The sequence below is a fragment of the Pelophylax lessonae genome, assembly GCF_965119305.1.
Source record: "Pelophylax lessonae genome assembly, chromosome: 5".
NCBI lineage: Eukaryota > Metazoa > Chordata > Amphibia > Anura > Ranidae > Pelophylax > Pelophylax lessonae.
Genome location: NC_138772.1, coordinates 55,247,039 through 55,262,023, shown reverse-complemented (window position 1 = coordinate 55,262,023; position 14,985 = coordinate 55,247,039). Strand labels below are relative to the sequence as shown.

General features: G+C 41.5%; 1 protein-coding gene across 4 annotated transcripts in view; it reads left to right on the top strand.

The window, feature by feature from the left end:
• Nucleotides 1–14,985, top strand: part of PEX1 (peroxisomal biogenesis factor 1) — a 172,564-nt gene that overhangs the window by 106,354 nt on the left and 51,225 nt on the right. For all 4 annotated transcript variants that reach the window (XM_082257814.1, XM_082257813.1, XM_082257812.1 and 1 more), the window contains exons 12-15: nucleotides 207–377; nucleotides 2,362–2,516; nucleotides 6,332–6,521; nucleotides 13,430–13,596. In XM_082257814.1, the coding sequence (XP_082113940.1) occupies nucleotides 207–377; nucleotides 2,362–2,516; nucleotides 6,332–6,521; nucleotides 13,430–13,596 (683 nt within the window). The remainder of the gene's footprint in view (nucleotides 1–206; nucleotides 378–2,361; nucleotides 2,517–6,331; nucleotides 6,522–13,429; nucleotides 13,597–14,985) is intronic.

Below are 14,985 nucleotides of genomic sequence, written 5' to 3'. Positions count from 1 at the left end.
GCATGGCCTGTGGGGTACACATGAGGTCTAATCCCTTTGTCGGGGTAAAACAACTCTCTTATATGAGTTTTATCTGAGTATTTAACTGTTTACATAGAGTTTAGCTTTAATGACATTTGATTACAGTAACCGCAAATACGAAGAGTTTTATTTCTGTAGATTGAAAGGTATTGCCCTATTTTTTCTCTGCTTTCACTGTGTTTCAGGAAAGACACTGGAGAGCATATGTCAGACTGTGGAGGAAGCTTTTGCGGAGGCAGCATGGAGGCAACCAGCCATTGTACTGCTGGATAATCTGGATCAAATTGCCGGTGTTCCATCAACACCAGAACTGGAGCATAGCCCTGAAGCCGCCCAGAGCAAGCAGTTTTCTTATGGTACGTCAAGGTCAGCCATGTAGCCAGGTACTATTTCCTTACCTCGGCCAGTAAAGGAACAATGCTTGGCAAGGCAAACACAAACAGCACATACCAAAAAGGAGTTTACAAAATGTTCACAGATAAATAAAAGTGTATTTTAACTGTATCTCTACCTACATTTTTTAATTAGCTTTAAAGTGGTTGTAAACCCTTTTATACACTATATTGTCAAAAGAATTGGGATGCCTGCCTTAACACGCACATAAACTTTAATGGCATCCCAGTCAGTCCTTAGGGTTCAATATTGAGTTAGCCCACCCTTTTCAGCTATAACAGCTATTAAAGTTCATGTGCGTGTAAAGGTAGGCGTCCCAATACTTTTAACAATATAGTATATACCCAGTGAAGTGACTAGCACAGGTGATACACAGAGAAGAAACAAATCCTCCTACATAAGTTGTACCTGTTTAGCTGCAGCCTTCTCTTATATAGAGCCATTTAAAGTGTACAGTTTACACAGCATTTTTCTGCTTCAGGAGGAACGGGGCAATGATCTGATCTGATGCACAGCAAAGAGCAGGTGGCTGAGTGTAATATGAGACTTGAGTGGAGGGAATAGACATAGCTCACTCTACACAGTCTCATATGAAACATGCACAGCTGAGGCTGTCAATCACAGGATTGCTTTGAGTTGGCATAAGTGATCAGAAATGATTCATGCAGGTGTCAGAGAAAATAAAAGACCACAATCAGAAATGACACTGGGTGCTTTTGATCAAGGCAAGTACACATTATACAAGGATATGCTTTGTTCATTTTTTGCTTCAGATGTTTATAACTACTTTAATTAGAATTGACAAGGCTAGAGCCCCTGTTACCCCCAGTTCACATTGACTGCGGCTTTGTAATCGTGCAATTTCTTCTGCAATTGTACAGATGTCTATTCAAGTCCCACCCCAAATCGCTAAAAGTAGTGCATGTACCACTTTTTAAAATCAGTGCGGCACGGCAAAATCGCCAAAATGTCGCATCCTATTGCCAGCAATCGCACTGTTCCAATCAGTGCGATTGCTGGCAATAGGATGCGACTTGTCTAGCGATTTGACCTGTCAAAACTGAACTAAACTGAAAAGATTGCCAAGACCAGAGATCCCAGCAAGGAACTAGGTCATTACTCCTGACTAGGCAGAAAAAAACTGAATACCTAAAGCAGAGAGAGGGAGTATACACTCTGGGACTGCCCATAGGTGTAGCCAGACTTTTTTTCTGCCTAATGTTCCACTCCTGTAGAGGGCAGTATAACCCAATGGTTCTTAAGATCCCAACTATCTTCTGTGAACTACAAAACATCTCCCCTTGAGGGTGAGTTCAAACCTAGGGTGACAACGTTGTTCCTCCATAGATACAGTGCAAGAAGTGAGTGTGTTAAGCTGGCCATAGATTCTGCAATTTTCTTTCCTGCAACCATGGGTCACTTGATTCTGCCATCACCACAGTCAGTGTTGATGACTCCCACTGACTTCCACTGAGCTATTGTGTTCTCCCAGCAGGGGGGGGGGGGCGTCCCAGTCAGGATAGCGGCTATAGCTGCTGGCAATTATCACATGAAAAATCCGATATGCTGGTTGTACTCAAGTTTATCAATCAATTTAGGTACAATCAGCCTGCCCATACATGGTTCAAATCTCAGCTGCTCCCTGCTGAACCAGCCAGGATTCAAACCCGGCTTTACACTTCGAGAGGAAGTGTGTTTCACCAGGTGAAAACGAATGCACCCACCACATATGGAATGGGAAGCTACAACATATTGAACTTTTGTTTTTGGGTTTAGATATGCTTTAATTGTATTTATCAATATTTTGAATTTCGAATTTATTGTGCATAATGGTTTGTAGTCAAACTATAAAGGCTTTACAATAAATCTGATATGACGTGTGACCAATGTAGCTAGAGGAGAAAACACATTAATCAGATGTCACATTTGCCCTTTTGTGTGTTTCAGTTCTGAAAGATCTGATGAAGGAAATAATTACCTTGGACACCCAAATTGCTGTTATAGCAACTAGCCAGACAGAGCGTACCCTAAATCCTGTCCTGGTTTCTACACAAGGAATCCACCTTTTCCAGTGCCTTAAAACCGTTCAACCTCCAGCACAGGTAACTGTAGACCTAATAGTGGAAGAATATGGTTTTATTGTATTTACTTTATATTGACAAGATGGACATCGATATGAAATGGCACACTGATCACTTAATATGGCTACATTTTTTTATTTTCCAATATTTTTTTTTTTAGAAAATGTATATATCAAATTCCAAGACAAAACATTGTTTACATAGGATAGGTATTTCAGTATACCAAAAGATACATCAAGGTACTAGAAGTATGGACATTTTGAAAAGATATGGGGCAGATGGTTGGATACCCCACGTCTGGTTCCAACAGAAGTGATACTGGAGAGACTATTCCACTGAGCCATACACTTAATGGATGTACTCACACTTTGGTAGTATTTTCACACTTACTCAGGGGGTTTTCTTTTTTTTTTTTAGTACGGTTGATTCTATGTTCATGACTGGGGATATAGGTGAACTTGGTTTGGCAGAGGAGGTGATAGATGGGAAATATTGGTCTGTATACTGTTTTCTATGCTTGTTCTTTTCTATTTATATTGTGTGTTCAATGGTGCTTTCTATATTGCTGTGAATATGGCAATTCTCTGTAACTGGAAGTGACATCTCAATAAAAAATTCTACTTGATTTAAAAAAAAAATAATTATGGACATAATGATGCATTCCAACAAATATACATGTTATATTTCTTAGCTTTATGAGCTATATCGTGATAAACTACAAGAAAAATTCATAATAAAAGAGTTGGCGTATTCTAGGGTCCCTGTCGCTCCTTTTAGACTCAATGAGGAGGAAGAGGAGGGAACCACAACCGCGTGATCATGTGGTTAATATCAATATTGTCATGTGATATGAGTGGAGGCGAAGGGACTAAGCAAGCAATCCAAGTTGTAATAAGGATCTATTCAAGTCTCCACAATGCTTTACAATGATATACTATATAATGAATAACTTCCTGGTCACTCAAAAAGAAGCAAGGAGAGGAAAGAAAAGCCAGTAAAAAGAAAGAAAGAAAAAGGAGAAAGGAGGGTAAGATAAAGGGAGATATGCACTCCTGACAATCTAGGCATAACAGGGTAACTGATGCCTCATAAGGCTTCGGACAAATATTTAATCCAAGGTTCCCTGACTTTATCAAAGATGGCCTGCTTATCAAGTAATATCTCTGAAAGGCGTTCATTATTCATGATCTACGACACTTTTTAGTTTTCACCATCTCAACGGGGATCGTTAGCGTCTTTCAAGATCTAGCTTCTGCTATCCTGGATGCTGTAAAGATGAATGCTACAAGTTTCCTTTTGTGTCCCAGGACTCCCTCCACTGGGTATCCCAGTAGCGCCTGCTGTGGTGATTTAATCAAATTCACCTGGGTTGGTGAATAAATAAAATTATAGATGCAAATCCAAAATCGCCTGACTTTTGGACATGTCCACCATATGTGGTACACCATGCCTTCCATGCCACATCTCCGAAAAAATAAGGGGGAAGTACCTGGAACACATGGTGCCACTCTCACTGGAACCATGTATCGTAGCAAAACTTTGTAGTTCCGTTCAATCAATGAAGTATTAATGTATGATTTTGAGGCATATTGTGCCTTTTTAAACCATTCGTCAACTTCAAACGTTTCCTCCACATCTTGTTCCCATTTATTCTTATAAAACAATTTTTCCGACTTTGAGGTCAAAATGCTGTAGAGTCGACATACTTTTCATGAATTTGATTACCATTCAAGTTACTTACCATCTATTCTATTTGATATGTATAGTTATACTGTGGGTTTAAAAATTAACTCCAGACTGTTTTGTTAAAAAAAAAATAAAAAATGAACTCTAGGAATGATCTGTATTGCATGCTTACATTGGTCCAGCTTGGCACAACGTAAGTATGTACTGTATATCTCATAACTGATAGGCTGCTGGGGGAGCTGGAAATCACTGTAGTAGTTGGCACTACCACAGTTATAGTTGCCATCTACTGTGTACTGTGCAAGCAACTTTCTCTCTGCATACTGACCACAGAGGATTGCTCACTCTGCACCACCACCTTTCACCATTTTCAATGAATATAAGGTGTCCTAGGAGGAGATTGTGGCGTCATCGCCCCAACTCATTACCTTGTCCAACCAGAGAACTTGTGTTTGTTAAAAAAATTCTATGAATGGTGTCAGTGCCAAGCGAAAACCCTCCTGTGTTCATTGTACAGTGGGGCAGCTGCTCGCAAAAAATGTAAGCAGAACCTGGAAGATCGTGGCTATCGCTTTAGCAGTGCCAACTACTTCAGTGATTTACTGCTTCCCCAATGGCCCATCAGGTATGAGATATACAGTATATACTGTACTTACATTGGCTTGGACCAATGTAAGTATGCAATACAAGAGTTTGGCTTTAAACATGTGATAGCACTCATTGGGGTTGATTTACTAAAACTAGGGAGTGTAAAATCTGATGCAGCTCTGCATTAAAACCAATCCGCTTCCAGGTTTCTTTTGTCAAAGCTTAATTGAACAAGCTAAAGGTAGAAACTGATTGGCTACCATACAGAGCTGCACCAGATGTTGCACTTTCCAGTTTTAGTAAATCAACCCCAGTGCCTGTGTAGTTTTTATACTCAGTTCCTCCCATCCTCCCTCCAGCATTAAATCTCAGTGCAGGGCTGCTCCAAATCAAAAAAATAAGGTTGCTTTGAAATTCTCTTCTAATAGCTAAGTGATGGCTCTAATTTTGGTCACCCCTGCTCATGTATTTTATCATCATTGATTAATTTAAAATAAAAACTTGATGACATGTAAGAGTAGGGGTCCCCAAACTATTGCCGTGTGCCAGATCCAGCCCACAACAAGATTTTATCTGGCCCTTGGTTAGTTTGAGCGGCATATCCTACATAGGAACAGATTGAGGATTTAGGTCAACAGAGGCTGCCTATGGTCTCTGTTTTGATCGAATGTACTGGAAAGTCTGATGAGGACCCTGATGTAAGGGGGAACTCTGATGTTATGTGAACTCTGATGGGGACCCCAATATAAAGGGAACTCTGATCGGGACCATGATGTAAGGGGAGACTATAAGAGACTTTGATGTAAAGGGGACTCCAATGGGCACCCTGATGTAAAGGGGGGAAACTGATATAAGGGGGATAATGGGGATCCTAATGTAAAGGGAGTCTCTGATGGGGTCCCTGATGTAAAGAGAGTCTCTGATGGGGATCCAGATGTAAAGGGAATCTCTGAAGGGGTCCCTAATGTAAAGAGATTCTCTAATGGAGACCCTGATGTAAAGCGGATCTCTGGTTGGGATCCTGATGTAAGGGGGACTCTGATGGGGACCCTGATGTAAGGGGGGACACTAATGTGCGGGGGACTCTGATGGGGTTCCTTATGTAAAGAGGGTCCTTGATGGGGACCCTAATGTAAAGGGGGTCTCTGATGGTGATCTTGATGTAAAGATGGTTTCTGATGGGGACCCTGATAAAAAGGGGGTCTCTGATGGGGATCTGGATGTAAGGAGGAACTCTGATGTAAGGGGAATATGTGATGGAAACCCTGATGTATAGGGGACTTTTCAGGGGGTCTTCGACACATAGAATCCTCTTTTCCTGCACTGGGTGTTTCTTAGTGATGGCAAGAGCATCACTTACATGGTGACATTGTCACCATTTTTTGGACTGTATGTGAGTAAAGGGTGCTTTGGTGATGCTGGTGCTAAAGCATCATTTAACCCAGAAGTGAACCGGTGGTGCAAACTCCAGGGCATTTGGTAGTTAATGACCATCAATGTAGGGACAATGTGTATTAAGATCCATTCAAGTCCCTAGGTTATTTTCTTTGTTTATTTTGTAGAAAGAAAGAGCTGAAATGATGCAAAGTGTTATAGAAAACAGACTTTCCTGTGATATCACTCGCTTCCAAGATCTTGACCTGCATCACCTTGCTAAAGAAACGGAAGGGTTTGCTGCAAAAGATTTTACCATGGTTGTTGAAAGAGCTGTAGAATTTAGTTTTGCTACCAGAAAGATACACAACAAACAAGGTAACATAATATTTTTTACTTTTATTTTTTTTATAATCTGCTTGGATAGGTGTAATTACCATATATACTTTGCGGCTAAAAATTTGCGAACACCTGACCCCCACAGCTACACGAGCCTCTGTATGAAAGTGCTGGATTACAGTTTTTTTGTTTCCCAGTGTCCAATTCTCATGTAGGTGATAGTATTACCTGGAGATTAAAGTAGTACTGAAGCTAAAAGGTTTTTTACCCTACCGCATTCTCTGCATTAAGATAAAAAAATGTCTTTATGCCCCGCTAACTACTTACCTGCGCCCGATTTTGATCTGAGCTGTGCATGAGAGCAGCAGCTTTCTCAGCTCTTTCTTCCCACTGGACAGAGAGGCAGCAGTGGGAGCTTTTGGCCTCCTGCTGCTGTCAATCACAGCCAGTAAGGAGAGAGTGGGGGGGGGGGGGTCAATAACTCTATGGAAATCTGCATGGTGCAAAATCTGGTGCAGCTCTGCGTAGAAACCAATCAGCTCGAGGTTTTATTGACAAAGGTTGCATAAACAAGTTGAAGTGAGAAGCTAATTAACCACTTTTTTTTTTTTAATTTGTATCTTTATTGGTGATTTTTTATATATACATACATTTCAAACAAACATTGTCGTGATCTGACCAAACCCCACCCCCCTTACCTCCCCCTCCCTCCTCCCCCCAATTAAACCAAAAAAAAACAAAAAAAAACAAAAAGAAAGTTTTTATACTTTTATACACTCATTCCCAACATTTCTTCGTATGAAGATGTATTCTATACTATATTACCGTACGCCAGAAGGGGTATAGGGACCGTCCCCCCGCGGCCTGGACCAGGCTCTGCCCAGGATGACCCTCTCTTAAACTCCCTTTAAGAAGAATTGGCTTCCAAGTATTGCACCCAGGGTCTCCATCTCAACTTAACTTGATCCTCTGAATTTCCCAATATGGCGGACAGTTCTTCCATCTTAAAAATCTCGTTGACCTTCCCACACCACAACTCGTAAGTTGGGATCACTGTCTGTTTCCAGAAAATAGGTATGCATGCCCTTGCTGCATTCAACAGACGCAGAGTCAGGGACTTCCTGTAGCTCCGCACTGAGCTTCCTGTCAAATGCAGCAAGCACAACGCGGGGTCCTCTAGTATATCCACGTTGGCTATATGTTTTATAGCCACTGCTATCTTATTCCAAAATGGCTGCACTCTTTTACATCCCCAAAAAATATGTACCATATTTCCATCCTCCAATCCACACCGCCAGCATTTTCCTGAGACCGCCTCTTTTATTCTGTGTAATAGTGATGGGACTCTATACCATCTGGTTAGAATTTTATACCCTGTCTCTTGGATCTTACAATCTAGTGACGATTGGTGAACTAATCTCAGGATCTTATTTATCTGCTCTTTTGACCACACGGTGTTTAACTCCTGCTCCCATTTTTGGATAAACGGCAATTGTTGGTCTCCCTCTTCTTCTGACAATTGTGTATAGAACCTTGAGATCAAATGGCCCGTCACTTTACCTGTTCTACACATATTTTCCAGATCTGTTAGCTCTCGTGGTGCATACCCTCTCTGCCGAACTGATCTAATATAATTATACAACTGATAAAGGCTGAAATAATCTAGCGATTCTCCTGCACCTGTCCTAAGTTCTTCTAGGGAGGGCATAGGCCCATTTTGCCATATATCACCTAGGCGCCTTTTACCATTCTGAGCCCACCTACGGAGTCTGGCATTTATACACCCCGGGGGAAAATCCGGGTTCCCCAAGATCGGTGTCATCGGAGATATACCCGGGGCTACCCTCCAATCTGACTGAATTCTCTTAGTTTCTTTTATAGTCGCTCCCACTGTAGGATGTTTGAGAATAGCGTCTTTTGATTCGAACACCGACCATGGGGCTGGGGGGGTTAGCTGACCCGATTCCTCATTCTCTAAATCCACCCATCGTTTGGTAAGTTTATTGCAGTGCCAGTCTACCACCCTTACTATATGGACCGCCCTGTAATATCTCAGGATATCTGGTAATCCCATCCCACCTCTTACTTTGGGTAAGGCCAACGTCTGCATCTTAATTCTCGGGGATTTGTTTGCCCAAATATAGGCGCGGAGTATGCCCTTGATTGATTGAAAGAATTCTTTTGGAACTGCTATTGGAATTGTCTGCATTAAATACAAAATACGGGGTAACACATTCATTTTAATAACGCTACAGCGCCCAAACCACGTCACTGCCAACAGCTGCCATATTCTAAGATCTGCTTTAATCTTTCCTACAAGCGGAAGGTAATTCTTTCTATAGAGATCCGCGGGATCTGCCGTTAACTGTATCCCTAAGTATTTCAGCGTATCTGAGGCCCATTGAAACGGGAACGCTGTTCGAAGTGCTCTCTCTTCTTGGTCAGATAACGATATGTTGAGTGCCGCTGATTTAGTTACATTAATTTTATAATTAGAGAACCCACTGTATGTTTTCAGGGCGTCTAGAATATTTGGTAATGAAAGAGAAGGGTTAGTAGCAAAAAACAGCAGGTCATCCGCAAACGCGGCCACCTTGTGTTGTTCCCCCCCCCGCTTTGGATTCCCGCTATATCCGGAGAACTCCGAATTTTGCACAATAGGGGTTCCAAACACAACACGAATATAAGCGGGGATAGATGGCACCCCTGCCGTGTGCCATTAGAGATAGGGAAGTAACTCGACCTCCATTTATTTACCCTAACCGCAGCCGTAGGGACTGTATAAAGTGCCAGTATAAATTGCAGCATTTGTGGTCCCAGGCCTATGTATGACAGGGTGGCCCGGATAAAATCCCACGCCACCCTGTCAAAGGCCTTTTCCGCATCTGCTGCGAAGAGAACCATCTTCTTCCGTGATGTACGTGCCCGATGTATTAAATCTATAGCTCGGATTGTATTGTCCCGGGCCTCCCGGGTAGGAATAAAGCCCACTTGGTCGAAATGGACCAAGTCTGCCATATATGGTAAGAGCCGATTTGCTAATATTCTTGCGTATAGTTTCGTGTCTACATTTATCAAAGATATCGGGGCGATAGCTGCCGCAACACAGGGGGTCCTTCTCCTCTTTAAGTATTAGAGTAATGTGCGCCCGTAAAGAATCCAACGGGAACGCCGCTCTTCTTCCCACTTCATTGAAATGTGATAGTAGGGGGTTCTTTAAACGCTCCCCAAATTTCTTGTAATAACTTAAAGTAAAGCCATCTGGACCAGGTGCCTTATGTGCCTTGGTCTGTGAAATCGCAGCGGCCAGCTCTTCCCCCGATATCTCGCCTTCCAAAGTCAGTACTTGGTCCTCTGAAAGTGTACGCATGCCCGAGTCTCGTAAATACTCCTCTATCTGCTTCCCCTTTTCTGGACTTTTCTTGCTCCCTATTTCCGGTAGGTTATATAGTGACCGATAGAAAGAGCAAAACTCTTCTGCTATGTCAGCTGAAGTGTGAACCTCCCCAGCTTTTGTATTTCTAAGACGTAAAATTTGAGTTCGTCTTTTTGGGCCCCTCAATGCTCGTGCCAGCATCGCCCCTGGTTTATTTGCGTATTCATACAGGTGTCTTTTCAACCATAACATATTTCGTACTGTCTTTTGGAAAAGTATCTGATTCAATTCCTCTCTTACCCGCATGAGAGGGATCAAGTGAGCTTCCGCAAGCGTTCTCTTATGCTGTCTACTCAGATGTTCAATTTTAGTTAGATATTCTTTAATTTTCGCCGCTCGCTCTCTTTTACGCTGTGCACCCAACTGTATCAGAACCCCTCTTATCACGCACTTGTGCGCTTCCCAGATCGTGGAAGGTGAGAGCGACTCCGATGTATTTTCCAAAAAGTAGTTATGTAACGCCTCCTCTATCTTCCCCTCCGTTTCCGAGGATTGTAATAAGGCCTCATTTATGCGCCATGATCTTGGACTACAGTTTTTTGATTCCCACTCTATACTCACATACACCGGAAAATGGTCAGAGATTGAAAAATCTCCGATATCTGAGTCTGTCACTAACGGCAGGTCTGCCTGGGTAACCAGGATTCTGTCTATCCTACTATATGCCTTGTGGGCTAATTAACCACTTGACCTCTGGAGAGTTTACCCCCATTCATGACAAGGCCAATTTTTGCGATAGGGCACTGCATTATTTTAACTGACAATTGCGTGGTCGTGTGACGCTGTACACAAATAAAATATATGTTCTTTTTTCCCTCCAATAGAGCTTTCTTTTGGTTTTATTTGATCAGCTCTGTGGTTTTTATTTTTTGCGCTATAAACAAAAAAAAAAAAAAAATACATTTTGAAAAAAGAAAGTATTTTTCACTTTCTGCTATAAAACACATCCAATAAAAAAAAGTAACAAATTGAATTTCTTCATAAATTTAAGCCAAAATGTATTCTGCTACATATTTTTGGTTAAAAAAACAAAACAATAATTGTGCATTGATTAGTTTGCGCAAAAGTTATAATGCTACAAACTATGGGATATATAGGTGCATCTCATAAAATTGGAATATCATCAAAAAGTTAATTTATTTCAGTAATTCTATTCAAAAAGTTTAATTCATATATTTTATATAGATGTGTTACACACAGAGTGATATGTTTCAAGCATTTCTTTCTTTTAATTTTGATGATTATAGCTTACAGCTAGTGAAAACCAAAAATTCAGTATCTCAGAAAATTTAAATATTCCATAGGACCAATAAAAAAAGGATTTTTAATACAGAAATGTTGGCTTACTCAAAAGTATGTCCATGTACATTATAGTATGCACTCAATACTTGGTTGGGGCTCCTTTTGCATGAATTAGTGCATCAATGCGCTGTGGCATGGAGTCGATCAGCCTGAGGTGTTATGGAAGCCCAGGTTGCTTTGATAGCGACCTTCAGCTCATCTGCATTGTTGGGTCTGGTGTTTCTCATCTTCATCTTGACAATACCCCACAGATTCTGTATTGGGGTTTTGGTCAGGCGAGTTTGCTGGCCAATCAAGCACATTGATACCATGATCAATAAACTAGGTATTGATTCTTTTGGCAGTGTGGGCAGGTGCAAAATCCTGCAGGAAAATGAAATCAGCATCTCCATAAAGCTGGTCAGCAGAAGGAAGCATGAAGTGCTCTAGATTTCCTAGTAGAGGGCTGCGCTGACTTTGGACTTGATAAAACCCAGTGGACCAACACCAGCAGATGACATGGCTCCCCAAATCATCACTGACTGTGGAAACTTCACACTGGACCTCATGGCAACTTGGATTCTGTGCCTCTCCACTATTCCTCCAGACTCTGGGACCTTGATTTCCATATTAAATGAAACATTTTCCACAGTCAGTGATGATTTGGGGAGCCATGTCTTTGCTGGTGTTGGTCCACTGTGTCTTATCAAGTCCAAAGTCCAGCCCTCTACCAGGAAATTCTAGATCACTTCATGCTTCCCTCTTCTGACAATCTTTATGGAGATGCTGATTTCATTTTCCAGCAGGACTTGCCAACTGCCCACACTGCCAAAAGTACCAATACCTGGTATAATGATCATGGTATCATTGTGCTTGATTGGCCAGCAAACTCACCTGACTTAAACCCCATAGAGAATCTGTGGGGTATTGTCAAGAGGAAGATGAGAGACACCAGACCCAACAATGCATGAGAGGCTGAAGGCCGCTATCAAAGCAACCTGAGCTTCCATAATACCGCAGGCTGATCACCTCCATGCCACAATGCATTGATGCAGTAATTCATGCAAAAGGAGCCCCAACTAAGTAGTGAGTGCATACAATACTGAACATAGACATACTTTTCAGTAAGCTAACATTTGTATATTAAAAATACCTTTTTGTTATTGGTCTTATGTAATATTCTAATTTTCCAAAATACTGAATTTTGTGTTTTCACAAGCTATAAGCCATAATCCTCAAAATTAATAGAAAAAAATGCTTGAAATATATCACTCTGTGTGTAACGCATCAATATAAAATATATCAGTTTCACTTTTTGAAAAGAATTACTGAAATAAATTAACTTTTTGATGATATAATTTTATGAGATGCACCTGTATTTATGGAATTTTTATTTATTTTTTACTAGTAGTGCTGGCAATCAGCGACTTAAAGCGGCATTGCGATATTGCGGCAGGCGAATTGGACACCTAACTGACACTTTTTTGGGAACCAGTGACAATAATACAGTGATCAGTGCTAAAAATATGCACTGTCACTGTACTAATGACACTGGCAGGGAAGGGGTTAACACTTAGGGCGATCAAGGGGTTAAATGTGTGGCCAACGTGTGTTGCCGTGGGCGCTGTTTTTACTAAGCAATGTGCTGTTTCTTACTTCTTGCTTTGCAGGAAGAAAAAAACAGCACATTGCTGGTGTTAGAAGAGAGTCCTGTGTTTGTTTAGCTAGGGTGACGGCGACCAATCAGTGGCCGGTTCCCGCTGATTGATTGGTGCTGCAGCCAATTGCAGCAAAGCCGAAGCAGCAAGGGGTGCGCGGGCGCGCTCCCTACCCAAGCGTGCAGATCACGCACTAAATACGTGATCTGGCGCAGAGCGGCCACCCTGCCACAGCATATCTACAGTGGGCAGTGTGCAAGCAGTTAATTAAGCTTTGACAAAAAAAACCTGGAAGCTGATTGGTTTCTATGCAGAGCTGCACCAGATTTTACACTCTCCAGTTTTAGTAAATCAACCCCACAGTAAAATATTTTGGAGCAGTGAAGATGTGACTGCCAGACTTGTAGACACCTTGGTTTCATGTTTAAATAATTCAAGTTTTTTTGTTGATGTAACTTTCCCCTTCAGATATTTATTTTATCATATCATTGTCAATTGTAAAATTGGTGCATTAAACAGTAACAATAAGTAACATTTACTTTTACTTTTCTGTTTTCCATGTATGCGTGTAGACTTGCTTTTGACAACATCAGACTTCCAGAAAGCTCTTAAAGGTTTCACTCCCATGTCCCTGAAGAAGGCAAACTTACATAAACCAAAAGAACAAGGTTGGACTATGGTGGGAGGATTGCATGACATTAGACAGACTCTCATGGACACAATTGAGTTACCAGCGAAGGTTAGTCAACAGCGATACAACAGAAATAGATCTTAGTAGATGCAGTAATTAAATATATATGTGCATCTCATAAAATTAGAATATAATCACAAAGTTACTTTATTTCAGTAATTCAATTCAAATTGTGAAACGCCTATATTTTATATAGATGCGTTACACACAGAGTGATATATTTCGAGCATTTCTTTCTTTTAATTTTGATGATTATGGCTTACAGCTAGTGAAAACCCAAAAATCAGTATCTCAGAAAATTTGGATTATTAAATAAGACCAATTTAAAAAAAAAAAGGATTTTTAATACAGAAATGTTGGTTTACTGAAAAGTATATCCATGTACAGTATAGTGTGCACTCAATACTTGATCAGGCTCCTTTTGCATGAATTACTGCATCAATGGGGTGTGGCATGGAGGTAATCAGCCTGTGGCACTGCTGAGGTGTTATGGAAGCTCAGGTTGCTTAGATAGCAGCCTTCAGCCTGTCTGCATTGTTGGGTCTGGTGTCTCTCATCTTCCTCTTGACAATACCCCACAGATTCTCTATGGGGTTTAGGTCAGGTGTGTTTGCTGGCCAATCAAGCACAGTGATACCATGATCATTAAAGTAATTGTAAAGTCTCATGTTTTGTTTGGTTTTTTAAATAATAAACATGTTATACTTACCTCCTCTGTGCAGTTGGTTTTGCAGAGGGCAGCCTGGATCCTCCTCTTCTTGGGTCCCTCTTCGCTGCTCCTGGCCCCTTTCTCCTATCGAGTACCCCAACAACAAGCAGCTTGCTATTGGGGCACTCGAGCCGAGCTGCACCTCCTTGTATCCATTCAGACATGGAGCTGCCGTTCGGCCACGGCACTCTCTCTCCTGATTGTCTGACTTTGACAGCAGCAGGAGCCAATGGCGCTGCTGCTGTGTTAATGCCATTCAGGAGGGAGAGTCCCGGATGGCCGTGGGACTCGTGGACATCAATGGATAGAGATGGGGCTCAGGTAAGAATTATGCAGGGCTGGGGTGGCTGCTGTACACAAAAGGCTTTTTATCCTAATGCATAGAAGTCATTAGGATAAAAAAAACCTTCTGCCTTTACAAGTCCTTTAAACCAGGTATTGGTACTTTTGGCAGTGTGGGCGGTGCCAAGTCCTGCTGAAAAATGAAATCACCATCTCCATAAATCTGGTCAGCAGAGGTGAGCATGAAGTGCTCTAGAATTTCCTGGTAGAGGGCTGCGCTGACTTTGCACTTGATAAAACACAGTGGACCAACACCAGCGGATGACATGGCCCCCCAAACCATCACAGACTTTGGAAAATGTTGCATTTCATTTGGAAATCAAGGTCCTAGAGTCTGGAGGAAGACTGTAAAGGCACAGAATTCAAGTTACATGAGGTCCAGTGTA